Raw genomic sequence first — 27,738 nt, 5'->3', positions numbered from 1 at the left:
GCTCCTGTTAACATGGCTGTTAACGTGGCCCCTCTGGGCCTGAGTTTCCTCAGCCTAAAGGAGACCTTCAGATCACTCAGAGCTCTGACATCCTCTGTTCTTAGCACCAACCTGCCAGTTGAGCAGGATGACACCACCTGGGCTTGGAGCTGGAATGTTTTATTTTCCCTATGGAGGGAGGAGAATAAATAGAACAAGTGCCTCTAAAAAACTCATGACTTAAAATACTTGACTGAGTTGAAAGGCTGTTTCTGTCTGTGCACCTACAGGAGCTACTTAATGCTGGTAAACTCAATAGAGAAAGCACTGACCTACTGCTTATCCTGGAAAATCAATTATGTGACACGCTTATGTCTTCTTATTTGAGAATCATGAACTCTTGTGATGGATTTTCTACTACCACCAATGTACCCTTCTCGGTTCTCACTGCCCTGTCTTCTTGTGGCATTCAAAGAAAACATCGTTGTCAGCTCACATGAATACTTTATTCATCATTTGGGGGGGGGCAGTCTAGAGCTACACGGAACCCTGGTTTTGTTTAGAATTAGCTTCAGAGACATCCCTTTTGAAAAAAATGTGGCATCATTTCTCATGTAAGGAGGCAGGAAGGCTAAGTTTGATGGAATCAGGGAGTGAAGTCAATCAAAGGGGAAAAAAACAGGACAACTTGTAAACCTCCTCTGCTACTAAGCAAAGCAGGCACCTGGCCAGCGTCAATCAGGCTTGGTGGATACAAGACAGACAGCTCACCAACTGCTCCTTCCTTTCCAAACTGCCCCACCTGCCTCTGCAGCTGCCAGGGTTCCTGATACCACCTTACACCCCTGTCTCCTTCCTCTGCCCTCCGAGCAGGCACTTGGCATGACTTGCTCTCCACACACTGTCAGGGAGCACAGTCCTTCCTGTCTCCTCTCTTGGTGTCCCTCTGCCCTGCCCTGTCACATTTCATGTGTCTGTTCCATGCCAAATCTGACACAACACTAAGGGTTTCTTTTTCATTTGCACAGTAATCTTGGAAAATATGACTTGTAATTGTCTTTTTTTATCTGAGGCCCTGTGGTTTGAGGCCAGGTCGCTGGGGGAACGGCCTCAGCAAGAGGAGGCTCATGCGAAATTGGTTAGACAAATGTTCCAACAACTGAGAGTGAGGAAGCCGTTCAGGGGGTGGGCATGGTTGGGGCTGGGCTGGGAAGAATTGGGCCAGAGGGTGTTGGCAGTTTCGTACATAAGAAATGACTCTGATCCGGAGGTAAAGGAAGGTTAATTGGCAGGGTTTCAATGATAAGTTCATTCGGTAAACACATATCTGTCCCCAGTCTCATTTCTACAGAGACAGAGAAGGAGGGGAAAGGAGCCAGGGTAGAGAACTGGAGGGGGCTGGCAACAGGGGAGAGAGCAGTAAGCCCTGGGATTGGAACATATTGGACTGGTGGAGGGCGTGCCCCCATGCAGAGGGGACCTTGCAGGATCCTTCTTTCTTTATTTTTATAATGAAGTTTGGACGCATGTAGACAGTACAGAAAAATATTAAGGAAGCACACATATGCACTCATAATCCTACAAGAGATCAGCATTATAGATTTCTGTCTTTCCAGTCTTTTTCACATTCTGAATGCATTGTAACATAGTTGAGCTCATACTCTAGCTGCAATTCGATACCCCTTTTTCCCTCCTTAATGTTAACATATGACAGTTCCTTGTGCTTTTGTAAACTCTGTGTGGTTTATGGCCGTGAGATGGTTTGTCTGTGGATGCCCTCTGGCAGCATGGCCGCTGCACAGGGGTTAAGAGCACGCCTACAGGACAGATAGCCCTGGCCTAGACTCTTGGCCCCCTGTCCCGTTTACTAGCCTGGTGACTTTGGGAAATGACTTTATCTCTTGCAGCCTCAATTATATCATCTGAAAAATGGGCATGATAATATCACTCCTTTCAGAGTTGTCATGAGGCTTGGATGAGATGGTGCTTACTGATTCTCTCCATTTGTGAAACCACCTCCTCCTAAGAGGGAAGTAATAATATTATCTCCATTTTACAGATGGGAGCTTTCATCTAGGTGAGGTCACTTGCCCAGAGTCCACAGGTAAAAATGGAAAGAACCAAGCTGTGTAATGACGGCCACATTCTGAAGCCCTGCCTCTTGCCCACCATGTTATACTCTTACTTGGGGTCACTTGGCCAAATCACCCTGCTCATAGAGCAGAGCTGAAATTTCATATCCAGAGCCTGCATACTGTGATACGCCCTGAGATAGTTCTTTGTGGGTCTCGTATTCTGTAGGTTTTACTGAAAACCATCTCTTTCTGTGCCCTGGTACTGCATCAGGAACCGGGAGGTACAGGTGGGTTGGGCACTTGGCTGGTCACAGTAGTGCTTTTTCAGAAGCACTAGAAGAGTCTGAAGAGTCTGTGGAGCTTTTTAAAAATCACAAGTATATGATAGCCAGAGAGGGCCAGGAGAAGTATCAGCAGAAACACGGATCATATACTCAAACCTTCCCCAAGTCCATCTTTCCTTAATGATGTTTTTTCAAAAGCTATTCATTTACTTCTTTATTTGGCTGGTCCAGGTATTGGTTGTGGCATGCAGAATCATTTTAGTTGTCACATGTGGGATCTAGTTCCCTGACCAGAGAGCAAACCCAGGCCCCCTGCATTCGGAGCACGGAGTCTTAGCCACTGGACCACCAGGGAAGTCTCCCTTAATGACGTTGATAATGAGATGGTTCTCTCCTTGCCTTTGGCTCCCTTCTCCCCTGTCCAAGAATGGCGTCCAAGAATTCTGCCCTGGCTGGACTCTCAGCCCCAGGACATTTGCCAAGTCCAGCCCAACTGCCTCCGTCCTATAGCTAGCCAGTCCTGGGTGAGCCAGGAGATGCCATTGATTGCATTGCTGCTCATCCCCCTCTAGAATGATAGGGTGGGAGAGAAAAATAAATAGCAGCTGATAGGCAAAGAAACTCCGTTCCAGTGTCCAGGGTATGAATGGTCTGTGGGGGACCCTAGCAGCCTTGAGGTGAAAAGGGGCAAGAGGCTTAGAACCCTGCCCAGCCACAGGGGCTCCTCAGCCTGCATTTTGTTGCAGGTCCCACAGCCAGAGCCCATCTAATTTAGAGCCATTCCCAGTGACTCTTTCTGAATCGCTTGGTTATTCAGCAGATTAAATCTTAATTGCAAATGCGGTTTCAGCGTAGGAGTACCATTGTGCTTGCTGGTTTCAGGCCATTTTTGCTGAGCCGTGCTTTTCCAGAAGGCTGTTACAAATTTAGAAAGGGGGAAATGGTATTTCATTTGTCCATCAGAGCTTTGTTTTGCAGACTGGATTTATTTTAGTGTTTGTTTAAAGGTGCCAAAACCTGACATCCCTGGAGAGAGAATTGCTCAATTTTTTGGAGAGCTTCTTTGGACTGTCCAAGCTACATCTAGAAAACACTGTCTGTGGTCCTTATGTGAGAGGCCAGGCTTGCCAACAATCTCATGTGGTATCATTTTCATTAATTTTTCAGAGACCCAAGAAGCCACCTCCTCCCTCGGCTCCCGTGATCAAGCAAGGGGCAGGTAATGTACCTCTCGCTTCTGTCAACACACTATCTTTCTGTTTCTGTATGTTTACAGCATCCTGGGTAGAGCTCAAGAGCTTTAGATTCAAAGGCCACAGATGACCAAATTGGGAAGTAATGATTTGGTCTCAACAGGCAGGTTTAAAATACACTCCTGTTTTTCCTAAACAAGCAAATGTGTCATTAAAATGTATCCCCAGTACAGCAACAACAGCAACAGAATCTAGCTTTCAAAGAGAATGACTGGAAAGACTTTGTTTTGGAATCAGCCAGCTTTGTTTGCTTTTTTTTAAAAATAAAAATAAACCACTTTTGTGGCCAGAAGAACTAGCTGTGTGCTTTGCCCGTGTCTGCCCATTGAGGGTCAGCCTGGGAAGAACTGCTTCCCATGGGTCATGGCGTCCCTGTGCATGGATGGCAGTGCTGAATTTTCAGTTTCTGTCCTGTGCGGTTAACCAAAATTTGTACTTACTTCACTTGCCCCCAACAACAAAAAAGTGTTTTTTTTCTAGCAATACTTTCCCTCATGACTCTTTTCTCATCTGGAAAAGAGTCCAGTTAATTCACTTTTTCTGTTTGCTTCAGATATTAAGGTTGAATAATATAGAAAGACTTGACGTTGTTCAACACTTGGTAACTCATTGTACACTGACGTCTCATACATAAAGATGAGCATTCCTAGTTCCTGGAAGAACTGCTCTTTAACATGGTTAGAAACACAGTTTAGGGAGAAATTCCTCCATGCATAGCTAGTTAAGTGGCATTTAAAAAAATTAACTCAAACTGAAGAAGAGCAGGGGTGTTTTTAATTCTGCAGTTACGATATTCTAATATAGCATTTAAAGTATGAATACATTTCCTGATTGGTTTATTCAACCCACTTGTTAGGAGTGATTTTTTTCTTCTGGCCCATCCTGTTGGGGGTAAAAATCAGCTTGACCTCACATTCCTTTCTCATTCCCTTTGGCATAGTTGAGAATTACAGAGATTAAGCCCCAAAATGGGATGTTAATTGCATCTCCTGCTCAGCCCCCATCCTTGTTTGTGTTGAGCAGTTTAACTTTGCCACCTAGTGGTTCTGGATGGATAAATATTTTATTTTGCTGAGATGAAAGCAGGCTCTTGATTGGCTTTTTTCTGAAGACCCTTTTCCCTAGACGCCTGAGTGACGGGTTATGGAGACCAAGGAGGTGAGTTGAGTGGTCCCAGGCTCAGGTGGCCTGGAATGTCATTAGGGTTGGATTCTTCATGGCAATAGGACTGTCCATTCCTCCTGTGTCTCTCAGAATGGTGCTGAACTTCTTTATTAGCCTTAGGAGACCAGATTGTAGCATGGTAGGAAAATTATTATCCTTTTGAAACAGTTCTACCAAAGGTTGTACTGGATCTCTAGGGGTAAAGCATGATTGGCGTTTAATCTTCTTCGATGACTACTACTGTTCTTTTATCCTCCTGTATAATCTTGGATGCTGCTTTGTGACAGGGGCATAGATATTCCTCTTTTCTTTCTCATTATATTTCCTTGTGTTTGGTTATTTGACTACAAAAAAATCAGGTACAGAACTGATAGAAATCAGATCCAGTGTTTAATTTGTCGTGAGTCATTAAAGAGATTAGGTAAAGTGTGTGTTCAGGGGACTCATTAAGTTCTTTTGGCCTCTTATGCCGTGTGATTGAAATTTTAGTACCAAGCACCCATCTATAGGGTTGGTCATATAAGGGATTTGTCAATCACTCAACCAAGTCCATAAATCAGAGGAGTACTTGTGATGGGTTTCATGCTTCAGCTATTTTCCAAGTGTTCTTATGAACCTGAGGGCACTGACGATGATGAAGGCCCCAGGCGAGGGAGCAGCTACAGTCCATGTGCGTGAAGAGGAAGTGTAAATTGTCCTGTTTGGGAAAATGTGGTACTTGAGGAATTCCGATGCAAAGGACCTAGGGAAAACCACCAATTTTTTTTCGTTATATCCCACCACTTAAAGGGATGTTCAAGAGGCCCAGACAACAGTAATAAAATAAGTCAGAGGGATGTAATATACAGCACAAGGAATATAGTCAATATTTTAATAACATTATATGGGGTGTAGTGAACAAAAATATTAAATCACTATGTTGTACACCTGAAACTATTGGATTGGCCAAAAGATTCATTCAAGTTTTTCCATAAGATGTTACAGGAAAACCCAAACGAACTTTTTGTCCAACCCAATAATATAATATTGTAAGTTAACTAACCTTCAATTAAAAAAAAGAATGCATGTTCTAGTTACCATTGCTGCATAACAAACCGCTCCAAATTTGGTGGCATCAAACAATGATCATCTTATCCCATGGATTTGTTTATTGATTTATACATATTCCCTACCCATACCACATGGTCTCCTGTGTCTACTTTGATGCTGAAGGAAGTCAGATTTAAACATCAAGAAATAGTAGTGGTGTTCTTGTAAATTAAGAATGTATAGGTAGGCAGAGTTAATGGCATATGCCAAAAGTGGCTTCTGCTCTGTTTCTAAGTAGCTTGTTTTTGCCAGATAACACCAGCCCTCAGATTAGGGGGGAAAAAATCTGTTGACTTTGCTGTACCTGATAAATATTTTAAATGCTAGTGCGTCTAATAAGTGGATAGGAAAACATTTGCTAATAATTGTTATCCTCCCCCTGCCCAGGTACCACTGAAAGAAAACATGAAATTAAAAAGATACCTCCTGAAAGACCGGAAACGCTTCCAAACAGAACAGAAGAGAAAGGTATGAAATCACGTCTTCGTTGGCACTTCTAGAATAGCAGGGGACAGAACTGTCTGTCACAGGGCTACTCCAGATTACCCACAGAATTTTCTTTTTCTTTGCAATATGCAATATGGTGATTATGGTTTTGTTTTGATCACTTTTAAATTTCCTGTATCTAAGGAAATAGGAGAGAGAGTGATTGTGGTGCTTCTTTGGGCCAGCATTTCTCATCAAATGAAAAACACCCAGATAGTCATTTAACACACTGGGGCTCTTTCATCCCAATGTTTTTGCAGTTACCGCCTTCCCCACACCAGACACTTTTCACTTTCATGCATTGGAGAAGGAAATGGCAACCCACTCCAGTGTTCTTGCCTGGAGGATCCCAGGGACGGGGGAGCCTGCTGGGCTGCCGTCTCTGGGGTCGCACAGAGTCAGACACGACTGAAGTGACTTAGCAGCAGCAGCCACACCAGCAGCAACCTGAAGTCAGGATGCCGAGTGTGAGTCCCCCGAGGGCCCGGATGTACCTGCCACGTTTTCTGGCTAGCCTAGTGCCCCAGGCGCTCATTACCTGCTGATGAGTGAGTATGGCTTAGAGAGATTCCCATCCAGACAAACGAAAGCTGTCAGTCATTGCTGGGCTTTTGACTCTGGCTACTGTATTATAGACACACGTCCCTGGTCAGGAATGTTGATGATGGGGCTGGCATGGCCAAACTGGGAGAAGCAGCCCGCTGCCCACAGTCCCCTTAAGGGGGTCAAAAATTATCATGTTCAGGGAAGTACCCTAACCTGTATCACACAGTCGGTTTTATGGCTGGGTTTGACTTCTACAGCCTGAGTGTCCCTCCCAAAGAAATCTGTATGCTGTGGAAGGACTGCTTTTATTAGGTGTCTCAAATTTGATTGATCACACATTTTATGGGAAAACTGTTAGGTTATTATTATTAACAGGAGGCAGAGCAAATTCCATTTTAAAAAGCAGTTATTTGTAAGTCACAAGAGAAATGCTGAATTAATGCACACAATTATTTGTAGGTGCTCCTGGGTGGCCTCATGAAGCTTTATTGTGAAATGTAATATTTTATATCAGTGTGCCACAAGTTTTACCAACACTGCAAGTTCTTAAGAAGTTATACGTCTTTCTTTCAGAGTGAAGAGTTAAAACTTGAGTTGTAGAAGCTCACTGTGAAGGCCAGGTCTGCATCACAGATCAGTAAAATTACTCAGCATCCGAATAGTTCTTTGATAGAAGTGTGCATGTTGTGACATAGCTAAACACCGCCTCTGTCCTCATAGGGGACATGTGGCTGCTTTTGGGCTTCTCGCCAGGCTCTGTGTTGAGGACACTGCCTGCTCTGTTCCATGCTGACTAGCATATGGCCTTGGCTTACATGTGAACAGCCACCCTAGTTGGCTGGCCAAATGGCCGCACACTTCTGCTTCCTTCCCCTCTCATAATGCCTTGCTCTAGGCCGCAGTGGGTCAGGGTGAAGACGCTCTGGTCCAAAGCCACAGGGAAGCTGGTGAACCAGCCCCACCTTGAGACTCGACCTCCCTAGTAGGTGGGCACAAACCCTCTCTCCCATTCGTTCTGTAGGCTGCCAGAGTGCCCGTCCCTCCCAGCAGGAGGAATCTCCGCTCCTTTGTATTTTAGCAAAGCCCTTCTTCCTCTGGTCCCTGAGGACCAGGAAAAGAGTTCCTAGCAATCCACACTCCCTTACTGAACTTTTGTGGGGCTGAGCACAGTGATGTCTGTATGATACCTGGTGGGCTTTTTAAAGCTTTGCCAGTTGTCCAGGTCGCCCAAACGACGTGAGTTTGTGTCTGCAAGTAACACGTGTTCAGGGTTCCAGCTTCCGAGTGAACACAGCAATGCTGCCAGTCCCCCAACAGGCAGCTCTCTGAAGCCCTGTCTTTACAGAGAAGCATGTGGGTGTGGGCTCTTCATAGCACACACAGGGCAAGGTGAATCTGGGACAGAATACAGGAAGCTGCCACCAAACTCTGCCCAGTTTGGCCACTAGATCTGGCGTAACTTCATTCTAATAGCTATGAAGCCCCAAACCCTCAGAAACTGATTACCTGTGAAGTCCCAGTTTACCTTCCAAGGTGAAACTGTGCACAGAGAGAATCCAGACTCAGTTGTTGTTTTCTGAAATGCTCCCTTGTTATTGGTTCCTGGCACTCTACACAGGCTGACCTGGGAGGAGACAGGCCTTTTTCTTCCCCACACCCTGCAGGTCCCGCTGGTCATTGACCAAACCCATCAGCCATTTACCAGGCGCATGTTCAGTGCCAGGCCCCATGCAGGTCCTAGACAGATGCCCTTGGGGGCTGACCGCCTGCCGGCTGGGCCAAGCATACAGACACCCACAAAGTATTCAAGTGGAGCTTGTTTATAAAGGGCTGTCCTTCATGGCTCAGGAAAGGGAGTAGTAGGAAAGTGTGCCTCTGAGGGTGGGTCCAGCTGTTGAGAAAGGAACATGATGGTGTGACATTGCAGTCTGGGAAAATGTGAGTAGGCCCAGTGAAGTGTGCGTGGGAGTTTTCCAAGGCTGGGCAGGGACTGGAAGGACCCTCGGCCAGAGGGACCAGCATGAGTAAAGGCGAGCAGTGGCCTGTGATTCTCTAGGACTTTTTCTAACTTAACCAAGAACAGATGATGCTCTTTGCTTCCATCCTCACCTTGGCAAACAGCATCAGTGTTTTGTTTTGTTTTGTTTTAAGCAAGAAGCACACAGTCTTCGGTACTGTCCCTTTCATGAGTTCTCTCTGTCTTCCTTATGCTTCCTTAAAGAAAGACCAGAGAGAGAGCCAAAACTGGATTTACAGAAGCCTTCTGTTCCTGCCATACCACCCAAAAAGCCACGGCCACCCAAGACCAATTCTCTCAGCAGACCAGGCGCGCTACCCCCGAGGAGGCCAGAGCGGCCCGTGGGTCCCCTGACCCACACCAGGTACTGCACTGCTCTTGATGCCGAGGGTGGGAGTGGGGTGGGGCAACCAGAGGACACTGGACTCCGGCCACTTGGGTCCTTGCTCCTCTGCTTGGGAAGAAGTGGGAGCGAGGCTGGGAGGCACAGCCTGGGTTTCAGGATTACAGATGAGAATCCAGGTCCTGGCATCTTGGCCCTGCTCACGTGTGGGAATTCCCTATGCACCCTTAGAGCAAGACCAGCTGCTCTTCAAACCAGAAGTGCTAGAGGTGGCCTGCCTTCACCCCTGGAGGTCCTCTCACTGGCTGCTCCATCCCTGAGCCTCTCCCTGCTCTGTGGCGCCTCCCTCCGCAATCCCAGGTTCCCTCTGCCCTTGGCTGCACAGCCATATTGTGGGCCCCAGGACGTAGTCTGGCAAAGATTGCCTTAGTGTCCATGTCTGTGGACTGTGAGACCCTCAAAGGCAAGGGGCATGCTTCATTCAGGCATGAGTTCTGACATGGGCCTGGCAAAACTCAAATGTGTTCTGCTGCTGACTGTTAGTGATATGATAGGATTAGAGTTGGACATTGTGCCTTCCAGACCCGAGATGCCTACCACAAGGAACAAGGGAGTGTTGCATTCTCTCCACAAGTTCATTGCTGGAACTTTCTACTGTTACTTGCACATTCTACGTGTTGATGTGATATACTGGAGCAAGTCGGTGGCTTAGAGTTCTTTATGTGGACCTGTCAACACATGGTCACTCACCGAATTTTTGTTCTTGTGAGCTAAGTTTGCATGTGGAGAATCTCGTGGGGCTTCGGTGCCCTTGTGCTGAGGTCAGGCAGGCTTCCGGGCCCATGTCATGGGAAGAGGGCAGCCCCAGCAGGTCACTGCCCCTCACCTCTCACTCTCCCTGTCTGTAGATTGCGGGGATCATGGAATGCATCTGAAAGGATGGAAGGATATAATTCCCAAGTATGTAGCCCTAGGGCTATAAATCAGTTTCACTTCCATTGTCATATTTATGATTGTGTATCAAACTGGATCAAAAATAGCTCACTTTACGTTTTAGAAAAAAGGTTCAACCATGGTAAAATACACACATTACATGATTATCTCAGGTGTGTGAGCCCATTGGAGGAGCGGCTGGCTCACCCATGACATTTGGCAGGTGTCCGCCAAGATCCAGTGAAACAACTGCCCCCTATGATGTCCTGGGGGGAAACTAATGGGACCAGGGCCACTGTTGAGTTGGTCAGGCTCCTACATGCTGTGTCCTCTTCTGCCGACTGACATGCACACCACGAGGCCACTTGACAGCCACAGTGACCTGAGCAAGGGCCGCTTCAGTAGCGTGGTTAGCCCAGGGCTCGCACTTCAGAAGGAAAGGGGTATGTATGTGAACATTAAGTGCTTCTGAAGAGAATATGTGCTCCACACTCAGGGAGGGTGGACCAGCAGAGGTCGTACATCACTTTGTGGTGGTGAAAGGAGAACAGAAGCCACGCTCTGCCAAATTCTTACAGCCTTCCAGGGACCACAGGCGTTTCAGTGAAGTCAATAACGATTTCCAGAATACTCCTGCCAATCTCTCTAATGATCTGATCTGAAGAGAAGTGCAATTCCAGTAGCTTCTGCGCCTTCGAAGGTTGCTCTCAACTGTCTTGTTAGGAGATAGGTGTGGGCCTTGTGGGCCATCGATTAGACCTCCAGGGAAAGTGGGCCTGAATGATAACTACCAGTCCTCTGGGCTCACAGAGGCCCCACTTCCCCGCCACCTCTGCTTAGCTCTTCCCTTCCCCCCAGCTCTTGCAGCATCCAGTTGTGGGTCAGAAGGACGAGCCACTGAGGAAGATGCATGAGAGGGGTTTAGACAGAGGCCGGTGGGAAGCATAGCTGTTGTTGACCTCATGTGTGACGTCTGAGCAGCCTGAGAGAGGATGAATGGGCAGCCCCCGACCTCCCAAACCCCTAGGGCACTGGTTTGCAGAAAGGAGGGAGCGGGAGGCAAGCTCCAGGCTTCCTTCCTGCCAGCCCCAGGAAGTGACAGAGCTGGACACGGAGGAGCTGGTACCTGCTCTGGCCCCTTGCTTAGCCAGTTGGAGGGAGAACAGTGCCCACTCCCACTCAGTGGTTCTCAAACTTGAGTGTGCATCAGGGTCACCTGGAGAACTCATTTGCACACATTGCTGGATGCCACCCCACAGATGCGGTTGGTCTAGGGGAGGTCTGGGAACTGACATCTCTAACAAGCTCCCTGGTGATGCTGACACTGCCAGCCCACATCCACGCTGTGAGAACCTCTGGTCTGCATTCCCCTGGGTTTTTGGTGGCACCTCCTCCCTTCCCTGTCTGCCTCTCCTGCACCCGTTAGTGCTCCCCAGCTGTCCAGTTAGCATGCCCCTCTTCTGGAAGCCTTCCCTCATCCCTCACAGTTGCTCTCTCTTTGAAACGCCTGACACCCCATGTGGAGCCTGGTGCAGGGCCCCCTGCTCTGCCACTTGGGATGTTCACACCCCCGGACTGCTTCCCCAGATTTAAAGCGGATCAAGAGTGTGTTTTGTCATCTCCACATGCTTTACAGGGCTGAGCATATGGTAGTGGCTCATTTAATACACTTGTTGAATGCCCTGGTTCCGAAAAGGGGGGGAGGTGCCAGTGCTTTCATTTTGTTCACTTTGGCTCTCCTGTACAAGCTCCCTAGCAGTCATGTCTGATGTTCCAGGTCACCTTGCATGCCATGGATTTCAACATAACAAAATTTAAGAAGATTGAAGAAAGGCTCACTGTTTCTCAGTATCTCACACGCTTCATATTTTTTGCTAAGCAGTTATGTTAGACAACCAACCCATACTGGTTTATGAACTTGTTTTGCTCTGCCAAATGAGTTGACTCAGGGATGTTCATGTCAAGTAGTTTTGTGTTGGTGGTCCTCCAGAGAAGGGGTATTGTCTGCTGTGCAAACCCAAATCCTCGCCGGGATTTACCTGACGGGATGGGTGGACGGGCGGATGGATGGACGGCTGGGTGAACACATGGATGCACAATCACCATTTGCTGTTCTTACTGGAAGCGAGACATGAGGCGTTGCCTGCCACTCCAGCTGCAGTGTCTGGGCTTAGCTTCTTCTCACCTGCCAGAAAGCTCGCCGCCAAATGCGGCTTCCAGAAGATATCAATTTCCTTCTATTTAAACAGGAACTAGCACCTTTTAGAAAAAGGAATACATAAGTTCGGTAAGAAAGGAGTCGTCTTTATTTTTTTTTTTAATTTTTTTTCCCAACTACAATTTTATTTTATTTTTAAACTTTACAAAATTGTATTAGTTTTGCCAAATATCAAAATGAATCTGCCACAGGTATACATGTGTTCCCCATCCTGAACCCTCCTCCCTGCTCCCTCCCCATACCATCCCTCTGGGTCGTCCCAGTGCACTAGCCCCAAGCATCCAGTATCGTGCATTGAACCTGGACTGGCAACTCGTTTCATACATGATATTTTACATGGTTCAATGCCATTCTCCCAAATCTCCCCACCCTCTCCCTCTCCCACAGAGTCCATAAGACTGTTCTATACATCAGTGTCTCTTTTGCTGTCTCGTACACCGGGTTATTGTTACCATCTTTCTAAATTCCATATATATGCGTTAGTATACTGTATTGGAGTCGTCTTTAGATGCATTCACTTAACAGGAATGGATTGAAGGACGTCTGTGTACCAGATCACGGGCTTCAGGAATCTTATCTAAGGGAACTGGGACACCAGCGTGATTTGGAGTCCGTCTGAGCAAGTAGCAGCCTTCCATTAACATACTTCTAAACAGTAAATGTAGGTAGAAATGTAACAGAAAAAAGAGACTGTTTCAAAAAAAGTCAATAACAGAGTTAATTTACAAATCGAATGATGACAGGAGATCCCCCTGGGTCCTAAGTGCCTCTTTGTTTGGAAGTCTGTGCTTTGGGGATGTGTCAGTTATTATCTCACAGCGTGAAAACAGTGTCTGCTAGTCTCATCCAGCCCACCATGTAACTAAGGCAGTCATCCAAAGAGCCTTCTGCCTACATCTATCTTCATACCTGAAAAGAGCCTACTTACTTTTTTGATATTTGATCATCAAGGTATTTCAAATGACAGAGTATACCTAAACCTTTTTGTATGTGTGTTGTATACACACAGATGAACATGTGATGTACATCTCACAATGTGTAGTGTCGATTTAATAAAGATAGGGTCAGAAACCCCCATGAGAAGAGGTCTTGAACTTGAGAGAAGGGACCAAAAGGAAAAAATAAAAAAAGGAAAATCCAAGGAAAAGCTGGGAAGAAGCAGGCTGTCCTGAGCTCTAGCAGTCTGTTGCAGTGGGAGGCAGTGAGCCAGAACCTGAGCAGCAGAGCAGGTGTGTGCCTTCAAAAGAAAATAAACCCCAGAGGGAAAGAGGTAGATGCAGGCTGGATAGACCAGAACAGCTTTGTTAATCTTCCCAAACATGGACACCCCAAGTTGTAATAACCCTTCATTTTCTTCCCAAAGAACAGGCAAGTGGGAGTAAGACCTTTAGTCTGCGTTGCCAGGGAGCTATGCTGGTTGTCTGGGGCGGGGACGGAACTTGAGTGATAGGGGCTCTGGGATGGAGGGAAAAGAAGTAAAGCCAAAAGAAGTAGGAGTCTGTGAGATGAGCAGGGATGGAGTGGGAGCTGGAAGTGAAGAAAGTTGATGGTCAGAGGTACTAGAGATGCTGGTCAGAAAGAGGAGATTGGTGTTCACAACTTCAGAGGTGGAGGGGTCTGAAGATGGACATATCCACAGAGGGAAGGGCCCTGAATGTGGGTGGCTGAGGGTGAATGAAGATTGTAAGTGCTGAAGGGACCAGGGGAAGGAGGAGGGGAATGGATTGCCTATATGGCTGTCACAGGCTCAGGAAGATGGCAAGAGCTGAAGTGAGATGAGGCTGATGTTCTCAAAGCCAGTATCCTCCGAGGTGGATGTCAGTGCATTCTGGGAGTTGATGACAGTCAGTCATGAGAAAGTTTCAGTAGTCAGAGTGGTAGCAGGCCATTAAGTCAAGAAGTTTTTAGGTGGCTGGAGTTGGTTACTGTGGCTCAAGCACCGCAAAAGGCACTGTCCCCTGGCTTCAGATGTGGAAGCCTGTGTCAGAGGAGGAATCTGAGTGAGAATACTGGCAGTCAGGTCTTGGATACCAGGCTGTGGGCATGAGGCCTGGTGGTTTCCCAGACCTGTGCTTCTTGGAAATGGTCTTAAATACACCAGGCGCCTTTCTCATGGAAGGCTGAAGGCTGTGTGGAGTCTCCTGGAACAGGGAACAGGTGTGAGGGACCGTGGAGTTGTACATTTTTCCCTCATAATGAAGAGGGATCTCTGAATATCAGAGAAACCCCGGGAGATTAGTGACTGTTGAGTCCTGAGACATTTTAGCTTGAGGCAAAGATTAAGTAAACATTTATATGCCAAATATCCACTAAGTACTTAGGGAAGGGCAGATGTCTCTCTGGAGACCAACTTGCCCACACAGAAATTAATTTTTCTTTAGATTTATGCAGGCATCCAGGCTGCTTCAAGCCCCTTGGGATACAAATTAGCCCAAAGTAAGCCGGTCTAGTGGTTCTATGACTTGTGTGGTCCCTGCACCCACCAAAAGAAAGCATTAAAAAAAAAAAAAAAAAGACCTTTGCTCTTATTAGCTCTAAGATAATCAATCATTTAATTTTTTAAAAAAAAGAGGGAAAGAAAGGGAGCCAGAGTGTACCCAAACGTTTCCTAAGCAGGCATGTAGAATGTGCACCCAGGTGGCCAGGCCACAATTTTGAGTTTGGATTGCTTGAGTATTCTAAACGTCTTTTCAGAGATTCCTAGGGATACGGCATGTGATGCTTGAGTGTTTCCCTTCTTCTCTACAAGTCAGGACCAAGATATGTCTTTGGAGAATTCAGGAGAGATCTTGGCTAGAAATTACAGAGGTAGGTGTCACTGGCTCGTAGATGGTAGTTACAGGCATGAAATGGCTATAATCACTCCAGGAGATTACAGAGAATAGGAGCAGTGGGTACAGACAGCAGTGGGGAAAATTGTTACTTATAGGGTGGAGAAAGGATGAGGAGCCGTGGGAAAGGGTGGGTGGGCGGTGTGGCCATGGAAGCTAGGAGAAGGGAGGGTGAACTGGCTACAGGCCAGTGGGTCTCACACTTGAATGTGTGTCTCCATCACCTGCAGGCTTGTTAAAATGCAGGTCGCTGCTCCCCAAGCTTCTAATTTAGGAGATCTGGGTTCAGACCTGAGAATTTGAATGTCTAGCAAGCTCCTGGGGCTGCTGCTGCCATTGGTTTCCCACACCCACTATGAAAACTGCCACCAAAGTGAGAGCCAGGGAGACTGAAAGACACTCGTGGTCTTTGGTCACTAGTTGGCCCTTGGTAATCCCAGTCAAGCTGATTCTGTACTAACTCAGGTTGAGTTGAAGAAATAACAGATGGGCAACCGAGCACATGTAGACTTGCCTTGTGAGAAACTCAGCTATGGGGAAAAGATGAAAAATGGGTGCTAGACATGAACTCAGTGATAAGAGAGGAGTGTGTGTGTCATTCATTCATTTCAGAAATGTATCAAGTGCCTCCCCTCGAGCAGGCCTTCTGGGTGGCAGTTAACTCTCGTAACCAGGCCAGACCTTCTTGCTCACCCATTGCTCCCTGGGCTTTGGAGCCAGCCCCACCAGGGTCAGAAGTCCACCCCTCTGCTTCTTTACCCTGTGGCTTTGAGTACGGTAGGCACCTCCTGAGTCTCCATTTCCATCACTACCCCCAGGGCACCTGGCTCCTCAGCTAGTGCTTGTGAGGCCCTCAGTCTATCTTTTTTCCTCGCTGAGAGAGCTCAGTGGGTAACCTTACTGGGAGAGGGGTTGCCATATGGTGATAAGCAGATCAGGCTTGGTAGCCCTGAGGGAATGGGGAAATAGGGACACCCTCAAAACTGCACAACAAGGGGTCTCCAGGGAGTAGAAGCAGAGGGAAGGCTGGGGCCCGAGGGAGGGCGGGTGATGTATGGAGCACAAGAATCCTACAGGATACTAGAGAAACACCTGGTCATCGTGTAGAAATGTCTGTGCAGTATTTGCTGGCCTCATTTCATTTGTATGTATAACTCTCTCCATACATCTTTCTACCCTCACAAAGAATGAATTTTATTCCCTGCAGCAAGATCCAGCAGTAGTGTGGTTTAGCCTTAGTTCAGACTGAGCCACATTGATTTTCCTGCCAGTGATGGCCAGAGACAGGCAAGGAATCAGCAGCAGATAGTGGCACCCTGCATGGGCACAGTACTACATGGTTCCTGTGATGCTTTTCCCATGGGCTGTTTCTTTGAACACTCTTCCTCCAAGTGACACCCACCCCCAGACTCTTCTCAGAGTTGCTTGATGATGAGAACTCCCTCCTCCAGGCATCTGAAAAGCCCCTTGCCCCTCTGAGATACCCGGCTGTGGGTCTGCAGATGAGGGCTGTGGGTGTCATTGTTCTTTGGCCTCAGGGGATATGGGGCTCGTCATGCCCTGGATGGGCTCTGGACGGAGGCCTGTTTCCACACACACTTGCAGAGTCTGCACAGAGAACAGAAATGTGGGGGAGAATTGAGCGGGCAGTGTCCCATCATCTTCCAAAGTGTCTTCACCAACTATAAATAGCCAAGCCTCTCTGTGCTCATCCAAACAGGGACACGGTGCAAGGGGAGAGCTGACAGGAAAACCACTCTGGTCCCCACTTCCTGCACCCCTGGCCTCACTGCTGCCACCATTTTGTCCTTTTCTGAAGGAAAGATTCAACCTCCCCAGGCAGGATGGGCCCAGGAAGGGCCATTATCACTGCTTTTTTTGTGAGAGAAATAGCTCTAGAAGCATCAAACATGTGCATTTTGATTATCACTGCCCCAAGGGTGGTGGGCAAAGATAGGGCTGGGTGTTAAGAAGCTTCTATCGAGTTTCAATGTGGCCATCAATTAACTGCATGATCTTGGGCTCATAGCTCCCGGCCTTGGAGCACAGCTCCCTTGTCCATAAGAAAATGGGGGCTTGAGCTGGGTAATCTCTACTCAGTTTTCATAATCAGAGCCTAAGTCAGATGTTATAATAAGGCAGCCTGGAAAGCAGGGGAGAGCATTCACTTCCTCTGACCTCGCATCCTCAGTGCGTAATTGGACCAAGATGAAGGAGGTGAGGAGTAAGATAGGGTGATTTTGCATCAGAAGGGGCTGATAAAACAAGGTTGCGGGGTTGGAGCAAGAGAGAAGAGAGAGAATCTGCAGTCGTTTCTCTAGCAACTTCCCATCTGCCATCTGTCATCCCTGTAAGTGGCTAGACTCCCAGGCAGGATCCATCACTGACTCAATGGACATGAGTTTGAGCAAACTCCGAGAGACAGTGAAGGACAGGGAAGTCTGACATGCTGCAGTCCATGGGGTCGCAAAGAGTCGGGCATGACTGAGCAACTGAACAACAACCCAGGCAGGATGAAAGCTGGGGGGAAAATCAAAGATTGAAGGTGCCCCTCAGTGATTTTCTGAGAACAAGGGACAAGGATTTTCTGGTTCTTTTTTCTTTCCATTCTTTCCCAGCTTTTTTTCCCCCTGTAACAATTTTTAGACAGTTAAAACCCAAGCATTTACATGATAGTAATAGATCCTGCTGAGGGTCCAGAGGGGAGACTGACAAAAAGATTCATCGTCTGGACTTGGAATCTTTCGCTTGGTAGGAATAAGTAGAGTCACTGTTTCCCTTCATCCCCACTCCCCTCTAGAAGGGTTGTGGGGTCTTTGGGTGGATTTTAGCTGCTGCTGTTAGTGCTGCTGTTCATTCATTTATTTATCATACTTGTTTCCTTGCCTCGGCCTCCTGTGCACTTCAGCATCTTTTCCAGGCCACGTGTCTTGGCTTAACTGTCCCAACTTGGGCTAAATTGGGCCAGGCCACTGGCTGAGCTCATGTTCTCAGGGGATGCGCATGGTGCGTCTTCCACATTTCCAACTGTTCATGTGCCCCGTCTCACGTCTCGGATCTGAGGGGGAAGAGCAGGCCCCTCTGGGTTCAGGTATGTGATTTTTGTTTATTATTAGCACTTTTTATCTCGGGGAGCAAAGGCAATGTCCCCAGCCAGCAGTGAGCTGCAGTGACACAGGTGGCCAGGCCTCCACCCTGCCACATAGTCTCCAGGACCAGCAGGCTGAGTGAAGCAGCTCTGAGAAGTAGTCAAGAGCTTGCGCTCCAGAGTCAGAGTTAGTAGGTTCAAATCCAGATGCCACCACTCTGCTAGTTTTATAACCTTTTGTCGGCAAGTGACTTCCTCTCACTGAACCTGAGTTTCCTGCTCTATATAATGAAAAGAAGGGCCGCCCCAGGTGGGCTTCTCTGGAAAGCAGCCTCTGTGGCAGTGTTTAGAATGCAAGATACGTGTAGGGGTCAGTGCCTGTGGGGAGAGAGAAGGAAGCCATGTTGGGCAGAGGGAGAAAAGTTGTGATGCTGCCTTACCAAAGCTTCGGCCAAGTCCATGGAGCTCTGGGACTAAAACAACCCCTCTGACTTGTTGATGTTCAGTTGAAATGACCGAGACTTTTTTTTAAGTTAATTTTTTAACAACAGAAGCATTTTGTATTAGGGTCTAGGCGACTAACAATGTTGTGAGTTTCAGGTGAAAAGCAAAGGGACTCAGCCATACGTATACATGTATCCATTCTCCCCCAAAACTCCCTCTGAAATGGCTGAGACTTTTATACCATGAAGCGTGGGTCACCCTCAAAAGGCCAAAGGAGGCTCCCTGCAGCTGAGGTGGTCCCTGGAGGGGCCAGCACCTCTCCTAGCAGTGGGGAGGGGGGGGACCCACTTCACAGAATGGGGCTCTGGGTGGTGCAGCTCTCTGTCTGCCACACAGAGGAGATTCTTCAAGGGACAGTTGGGGCAGTTGAATCTTACATGGAAGGATCTCATCTTCATGCCTGGTTCATGGTAGGCAGCCACTCAAGTGTGGTACTGCTGTTAGTTCTCTGGGATTGTGGGTTACACTTAATCCTGCCGGATGTCCTTGGGCTGGTCAGCCCATTCCCTGCGATTTCAGGTCCCTGGCCAGCAAAGCATGGAGACTCTTGGTTGCTAGTTGCCTACCCAAGTCACGTGTTTTAAGTGTCCATAATCAAATCCGCTGAAGAAATACAAGAAAAATAACATTATTTTGGTTTAAAAATCAGAGTTGAGTGAGGGTCACATTCCGACATTGTTGGCTATGTGCGGATATGCCTGCTTTCTTCTATTTTCTCCTTTTATTTAACAGCCATGGGCATAGAAACTCACCATAAAAAATAATCCTCACGGGAGCTAGTAAACTACAAAAGGATGAGCTCTTTCCTCTTTTGTTGAATTTAGTAACATCCTTTTTGCCAAAATGGTGCCCATGTGTTGGGCAGACTGGAGGAGAACGGGGACCATGGAGGGCTGCAGCCTCATTGGGTGTCAGCCGCTCCAAACATGTGCTTTGGAGAATTTCAGAAATTGTGCTATTTTTCAGAACTGAAATTCATTAGCTTTGTTGTAAGCATCTATAAATACAGTGAAAGGCATTTACAAATAGACATTGTAAAACGCTTCCACACCCACAGTCTGAACACTGTCAAAACACCAGCTGCAGCTTCCCTACTTGGAAGGATCAGCACCTTTTTTAAACTGCACCTACTGTGTTTTCAAAATAGGCTTGCTTCTGGCCCTGTGTAGAAGATAATTTCAGCTGAAAGCCTGTGTCTGCTCTTGGCATGAGGGATCAGAGCTCATTTAGAGATGGGGGTGTTCCAGTCTTCTTCCTGTCAGAATATGGCAGGCACTTTAGAATCTGGGGAGGGGTCATTCACGGGTGCTGTTTCCTATTTCTTTGGGCGGACGCGTCTCATCACCTGGCCCTGTCAGTGGAGGCTTTCTAACTCTACTACCCACCCACCCCCGCCACAGCTGGTTCCCAGGTGAGTTCCAGGTGTGGTCACAGGGGATCACAGAGGCCCCTGGATCCCGGAGATCCTTAAAGGAGAGTTTGTAGGTAGGGGCCAGGCAGTCTTGTCTTTTACCTAGATGATACTACTGGGGAGAAATGGGAGTGAACAGAAGCTGCCTGAATTGTATGCATCTTTTATTGAAAGTGAACTTTAAACAAAAAAAGAGTGAACTTTCAAAGGAAGGAAAAATTCACCTATAGGCTTATCCTGGAGACAACTGCTATTAACATTTCAAACTGTTTCTTGCCCATCTTTTTCCTATGTATGACTCGGTTTGTTTTCTATCGCTTTTACATAGGTGTGATCATACTGAATGTTGTACAACTTTATGTCTTTTGGGGAAAAGTGTGATTCTTATAAATACATAATGCATTCCCATTTCATGAAAAAAAAGGCAAATGTTCATTCATTCCACAAGTATTTTTGAGTTCCTGCCATGTACTAAGTGCTGGGCTGGTGCTAGAAATCACCCATCAGAATCCCCAGGAATAGCCATTCTAAATACATGTTCTTCTAGCCTTAAAATAAAAAATCCCTCTTCCTAATATATCAGAAGGGCATGTGGGTGGCTGTGAAGTAAGGTGTATGTCAATTTTAACTCGTGTTTTTTAGTTGACATTGTAACATAAGCATTTGTCCCTGTTGTCATGAACTACTTAATACATATCGTTTTAATGGTTATATCAAAGTCCATCAAATATCATAGTTTTTAAACTGTTCCCCTATTTATGAGAAATTCCAGTTCTTTTCAGTTTTCCTATTTTATAGATAATGCTGTGAGAAACATCTTGATCCACAGAACCCATTTGTGTATTTCAGACTATCTCTTTAGCATAGACCCCCAGATGAATGTTTCAAATGCTATGAATATATACCCCATTCTGAAAAATTACTACTTTTTACCCTGCCCTGGTCCCAAAAGGCTTGGAGGTAACTTTTGAAAATGCATATAAAAGAATAAAATAGTTAAAAGGGTGACAGTAAAGTGGAAATAAGGGCAGATAATACAGCCCAAGATCAGATGAGCACAGTAATGCACATAGAGTGTTCCACAGCCCCTCGGGAGAGGCTCATGTTGGACTGGAAGCTTCCATGTGTCAGACCAAAGAGGGAAATGGTAGCTACAAGATTCACAGTTCCCAAAATGCACGAATAAGCCATGTGTTCAGAAACAGCTGAGTTGTTCTGACATACACGTGGTTCACTGATGTACAAAGTTCCTCCCCCCACCTGCACCTCCAATACCCCCACCTTTGCCCTGACCGTCTCTGCAGTGTCACCTCCAATCATTTTCCCCTTTGGCCAAAAGAAAAAAAGGCTAGTGGAATTAACTGGACCTTCCTTGCCTGAGTGACATCTTTCCCCGGACAGAACATGTGTTCTCGTAAGTTTTAGTCCTTGGTGTGTTCCCAAAGGACAGAGTTGGCTGGCTGTGAGCACGACTTGAGTTTAGTCCGGGAATCGGGAAGATGACAGCCCCAAATCATTCCAGCTCCATAGCTACCAAGTAACAAGATTAAGAACCCTCAAGAATTTTTAAAAATGAAAGTGCTTTCTTACTAAGAGTAAGAAATGTATTTCTAAAACATTTCATTCAGAAGGTCACATTCAAATTAGCAGATGCAGGAGCCCTGCCAGTAAAGTGTTTTGAAATAAAAGTCCTCAATCCTGCCACTCCAGTTGGCTCAGCGTCTGTCCAGGCGTGTGTGCTTGTGGGACCTGGGCTTCAGTAGCCAGGGGATGTGTGTGTGTGGGGGGGGGGTTACCTGTGGAAACTCGGCCCAGGGGTCCCACAACCTTGAGGGTTGAGGCGAGGCAGTCTCCTGCTCTCACACAGTCCTCAAGTTGTCTTTCCTCTTGGTGGGGACCAAGCCATCTAGCCTAGCCCTGGTCCCGTGGAGTTCTCACCTCTGCTCATCTTCTGGCAAGGGCTCTTGAGGTTGAGAGTCAGTCTTGTTCATCTGGGAGCTGAGGGAAGCTGACCTCTTTCTCCTGGGCCTTCTCCACTGTCACAAGGATATGCGTGTCACACCGAATGCCACCCCCATCACCTCTTCTTGAGTGAGGAACCCAGAAGTCTGCCTCTTACCTCCAGGTTCATGGGTTGCCAGCTTCAGCTTTCTTCTATCCCCATTGCCTCCAGGACACACCAAACCCCATGGAACTCAGCCCAGCACCATTGACCTTTGCCAACTGACCTTTGCCAACCTTTGTCCTTTCACTGCTCTCTGGGGACCTCAGACTTCAGCCCTGAGACTCCCTGGCCAGATGCCTCCCTCCCAGATGCCTTGGGCCCTTGCTCTGTCATGTCCTTTCTCCCTTTTCCTCCAAGGCCCAACTATAAGGCCACCTTCTCTGTGTGCCTATGGCCTGCCCACAGGTATCTGTCCTGACCCAGTTCTTGATTCCCTGAAGACTGAGATGCCCCTGTATCTTACTCAGCCTATGCCATGTGTGCTTGGGGCTCTCTGTCTGTCTCTTTCCCCCATTTAGACCATGAAACACCCCCCCAGAGTGGGTGCCACCTGGCTTGGCCCTCTCATTACCAAGTATCTCTCATTACTCAATAGCCATCAGTGTGGTGGGTATTTGACAAATGCTCCTGGAGTGAATCTGTTACTTGTGTAGTTTGGCTACATGGTGACCACAGGGGTTGTGACCAAAGTCTCTTGCTTTAAGAGCAAAGATCTGCCTGTTTCACTTGCCATCACAGACCTTGGATAATCTAGTTTGTGGCTCATGTCCCTGAAAGGGTCCCCAGAACTGCCCATTTTGGGGGGACTTGGAGGAATCTTCTGCCTGTGCATGAGTGGCCTGTTTCTCTCATCATCTTGGAGGCCTGTCCACATCCTCCCAACGGGCTGCTCCTAGCCCACATACAGAGGAAAGTCTCTTGTGTCCCAACGGGCCTGGGGGCACCCACCCAACAGCTGTCTCATTTTACGGGCCCCCACCCTAGCGCCAGCCATCAGGCTGCCAGATCTCAACTTGACACCTTGTGCCTGTCAACAGCCTGGCTGATGCCTCAGCTCCAGGCCAGAAACCCTTTTTCTCAAGGTTAAAAGTAGCCGACCTTTGACAAGTGGCACTGGCTAAATTCCTGTCTCCTTAAAAGGGAAGCTCCCGGTTATCGTTCGCTGGTGCTTATTTGGCCATGGGGCGGGAGCGGGCCCTGCGTCGCACCCTGTGGGCCAGCAGGAGGATTTGTGGCTGAAGGTGCCTTGCTGAACACTCGTTATTAAAATAGCCATCTTTGAAAATGTGTGTGGGAGAGGAGGGCTTTCAGTGTATCGGCTGGTTTGCACCAAGGCCCACGTGGTTGGACAGCTTGTCGGCTCCCATTGGCCCCCTCCCAGGAAACAGTGCGACCCACCCCAGGCGCAGCATACCCCTTAAATTGTGTGCAAGAAAGCTGACAAAATGATTATTAAAAGACTTGTGTCTTTAATGTAGGGGTGACGGTGCCAAGATCGACTTGGTGGGCAGCTCGATACCTGGCATGCTGGACAAGGACCTCTCAGATCGCAGCAATGACATTGGTGAGTAAGGAGAGCATTCTTCGTTCTCTTTGCAAAACTTGAAAGGAGCTGCAGAGCACGGTTTGCCCCTTCCAGTGGCCTGCTGTCAGCTAACTCAACCATTTAAATGCGAAGCTAACAGCCCTTGGTCAGTTTTGATGTTGCAGTTTTCTAAGGAAGGGATGTGAGGATGGTTTCCACATTAAAGCAGAATGCCTGGGATTTTTACTCTCCCTGACCTTTGGAGAAATTCCTTGCGAGGTCTAATGAAAAGAAATGATGGATAACCTTTTGGAGAAGTGGACATTAGCATTTATATTCATATTTTCCAGCGATTTATGTATTTAGTGTAAAAAGGTGAATGGGTGGACATGCCGTGTGGCAGAATTCACTGTAGACACAGCACTAAGTGTTTTTACTTTGTGTTAAAAATGAGCTTTGGTGGAGTAATTGCCACTTAGTTTGGAACATGAGTTTTCCTAAGGTCAAGATCCCACCATGTGGCAAATGGGAAGGTACCTGGAGCCTGTGGGTAGACAAGTCCGAGGGCTTGAAGCGGGGGTGTGCGTGGGTGGAGTGCGGTCAAGTGCATGCTGTTTGGGTGATAGCCCTTTGAAGAAGTCTGGGTTCAGGGACTACATTAATTTCATCTTTACATCTTTATTTGTATCCATAATGGCCAGAAGGATACATTTTGGAATTAGCCTTTTATAAGTGAAATTTTTTATTTTGAAATAGAGGTTCACACACAATTATAAGAAACAATGAAGAGAGATCTACATACCCTTTGCCCAGTGTCTTCCAGTGGTGACATCTTATGAAACTAGAGTGCACGGTCACAGCGGGATATTGACATCGATACAGCCCGTGGGGCTCTTCAGTTGTAGCAGTGCTCGTGTGTGTTTAGTTCTCTGCGCTTAGGTCACACGTGTAGGTTTGTATATCCACCACCAGAGTCAAGATGCAGAACGTTTCTATCACCGCTAGGATCCCTCATTGTGGCCTTTTTATAACTATTAATACTAAGCACACCTCCCGCCCCGCTTCCCTTCCCTAAGCTCTGGCAACCACTATCAGGGGTTGATTTGAAGTGGAAGGTTCTAGCATGATTTGCATCGGCTGCTCAATTTAGAAACAAATGGCTGACAGTTAGCAGGCCTTGTAAGAGGTACTGGGGCGCCTATCATGAGCAGTCTTATCACCTGGGGTTACTCTTTTTGGGGTGCTGTTTTATTCTGAACCTACTAATCGAGTTGCATCTTTGCAACTGCTGACCTGCAGTCTGGTCCGGTCTTATGACAGCCTGGGAGTACGATACGTTGTTGTGACCATAAACACCACAAGTACTTGCCCTGGTTTCAGAAACTCTTTTACATCCTCTCATAGCCTTTGAGAAGCCTGGTCAGGAAGTGTGACCAGGAGCTTTTGACAGCTTGGGCTGATGCAACAATAATAGCAACACTGGCCTGCTACAGCTTTGGACCTGGTTAAAGGGCAGAAAAGAGCAGAGCAGCCATTGGCTGTGAATGAGAAGGAATCATCAGAATGAGCGTGATTAAGTCCTGGTTTCACTGCTATGGTTCAGCCTTTGGGCCCCATGCTAAGGCCGGCTGGCCCATTGGCAAAGTGGCAGTGAGGGTCCCATGGGGAGCCCCCAGGAAAGGAGGTGTTACCCACATCCAGGATGCACAGGGCTATGCCCTGCTGTGAAGGGCATTGGCCCTTAAGCCTTGTTTCCTTTGGGTCTGAAGATGGCTAAGGTGGCTGTCGCAAAAATAAGAATCCTAGGATTTTCAGTCTGATGATGTAGTTCGGAAATACTGGGGCGTTGATGGAGGGGGCTTGGCCTATGCAAGCTTTTCATACTGTGTATGGATCAGGGAGCCCAGAAAGAGATGCTGATGTTTGGTTCACTCTCATTTTTCCAAGAAGACATTAATCCCAGAAGACTAATTCCTCAAGCTAATAATTTAATGTATATATTATTTGCATTGCCAGAAATAATGATTGGCAGCCTTGTCAACAACCACTAAATACTTGAGTATCTACTCTTCAAGTGCAAGATTTCAACAGATGCCAGGGTCCTTGTACACAGGCCCCACTTTCCAGGGGCTTTGGGTCTGTTGTGGCCCCCAAGACAGCAAATGGGAAGTGTCACACTGACTATGCTAACTAAGTGTTAGAAAGTAATACTGATCAGAGTTGGAGCTGCTCCATGATGTCCAGGATGTCAGGGCAGGCTCTGCAAAGTGGGACAGACTGACCTGAATCTGGAAGTTAAATTCGCTTCAGTCAAGGCAGAAGCAGGCAGGAAAGTCACATGGGGAGTGCTGATCCTGGGCATCGGTCAGCCTGGCACAGAGCAAGGTGCTAACCCAGAAATGGAAGTCAGGGCTGCTCTGAATTTGGGAGGGATGGATTTGTCATTTTTTCTATAGGCAGTGGGAGCCATGGGTGGTTGACACTGAAGTGACATGATCAAGTCTAAAAATTGAGATAATAACTGGTGGAGCTTTGTGGAACCCATCAGATGAAGGGTAGATGGGTGTCAGGGAGTCAGGTTTGTTGATAGTTCACCTGAGAGGTAGTGAGAGAGAGCCAGAGGCCAGCTGCTCACAGGAGGATTGGAAAGAAGGGGGATAGTTGTGGAGCAGCAATGAGAGAGAATGATCATTGGTCCTCATGAACAGATCAGATTTGGGAGTGGGGAGGAGGAGAGACTGATTTGTTAGCTCTGAGGGTTTTTAGGGTTGGGGGACTGACTGAGGTGGGGGAGTGACTTGGATTGAAATAAACATATCCAGAGGAGAAACTGGTTTGGGGTAAACATGATTAATTTAAGCATGTTGACATTGAGATGTGGTCAGACATCCCGCATCGGTGCTCCATGTGGATTGAAGGTGGAGGCTGAGGCCAGAGAGGTGGGCAGGGATTGCAGTGGAGATTAGAACCTTCCAGGAGATGAGAAGGCAGGGCTGGGCACCTGAGGACCTGGGATTGAGTGTTGATTGTGCTGCTTCCTGGCTTGGTGACCTTCTGTAATTTACACCAACTCTCTGAGCTTCAACTTGCTTTCTCTGTAAAGACTACTACTGTCTCTCTCAGCTTCTTCACCTTGTCTTCCAGAATTATGTAAAATCACTTGATGAGCTGCTGAAAGGCAGAGATGCTAATTTTTCATGTTGTTTGCTTAAAAGTGATAGTCAGGAAAATAAGTAAAATCCTTACCATGAGAAAAGACAAAGAAGGACCTAGAACTGAGGACTAAACCTGGTGCAAAGCCCACACCTAAGGGAAAAGTGGGCTCTTACAGCATCACCAGGGCCAATGGAGGAGAGGATTTTAAGCAGTGTCTTAGGTCCAAATCCAGAAACGTTCTTTGCAGGTGGGTCTGTCAAGATTAGGACATTGCCGAGGGGCTGGGCCTCTTCCGGGCTGCTTTTGTATATCTGCTTTTGTAGCATCTGTTCATTGCTTTGAATCAAGAAGGAAATTATCTGTACCAGAATGTTTTGTTAGTGATTCAGACAATTGAAGCTGTCCAAATGTGGGCCTCAGTGAAATCACAGAATACAGCCTTAAAACCCATTAGAAATCATCGTTGGTAGCTATAAATGAATCTGTGTTTCCTCTTAATAAAGCTATAATTTTAAATTATTATAATATTAAATTAGAGAAGGTGGCTTTTTCAGGTCTCGTGTGGGCAGCTACCAGCATCTGTCTGCCCAAGATAATTGGGAATGAAATCAGTTGGTCCAAAGCTGACTTGCTGATGTCAGTTTGAGATATTGTTTGTATCAAACTATGTGGCCATATTTCAAGTAGCATAATAGGAATACATGGATGAGCTCCAAACAGGCCTGTGCATGAATAGAAAGGAAAATTAAATTGTCCAGTTTTCTCTTGCTGATGGAAGAATCTCTGTTCCGATTGAGTGGGAGATTATAGGCCGCAAAGTCAAGTGCCATA

The 27,738-nt window shown here is 47.1% G+C and overlaps 1 protein-coding gene across 13 annotated transcripts in view; it reads left to right on the top strand.

Moving 5' to 3' along the window:
• The window catches only part of SH3KBP1 (SH3 domain containing kinase binding protein 1), a 334,366-nt gene that overhangs the window by 274,816 nt on the left and 31,812 nt on the right, over window positions 1–27,738 (top strand). For all 13 annotated transcript variants that reach the window (XM_086387406.1, XM_086387410.1, XM_086387408.1 and 10 more), the window contains 4 exons: window positions 3,506–3,557; window positions 6,232–6,312; window positions 9,098–9,257; window positions 23,705–23,790. In XM_086387406.1, the coding sequence (XP_086243532.1) occupies window positions 3,506–3,557; window positions 6,232–6,312; window positions 9,098–9,257; window positions 23,705–23,790 (379 nt within the window). The remainder of the gene's footprint in view (window positions 1–3,505; window positions 3,558–6,231; window positions 6,313–9,097; window positions 9,258–23,704; window positions 23,791–27,738) is intronic.

This window comes from Bos grunniens, chromosome X (genome assembly GCF_055505025.1).
Source record: "Bos grunniens cultivar Pamir isolate PY7600 chromosome X, Bosgru_T2T1.0, whole genome shotgun sequence".
In the NCBI taxonomy this organism is placed as follows: domain Eukaryota; kingdom Metazoa; phylum Chordata; class Mammalia; order Artiodactyla; family Bovidae; genus Bos; species Bos grunniens.
The sequence above is the reverse complement of the archived record's forward strand: the minus strand, read 5'-3'. Positions and strand labels throughout refer to the sequence as shown.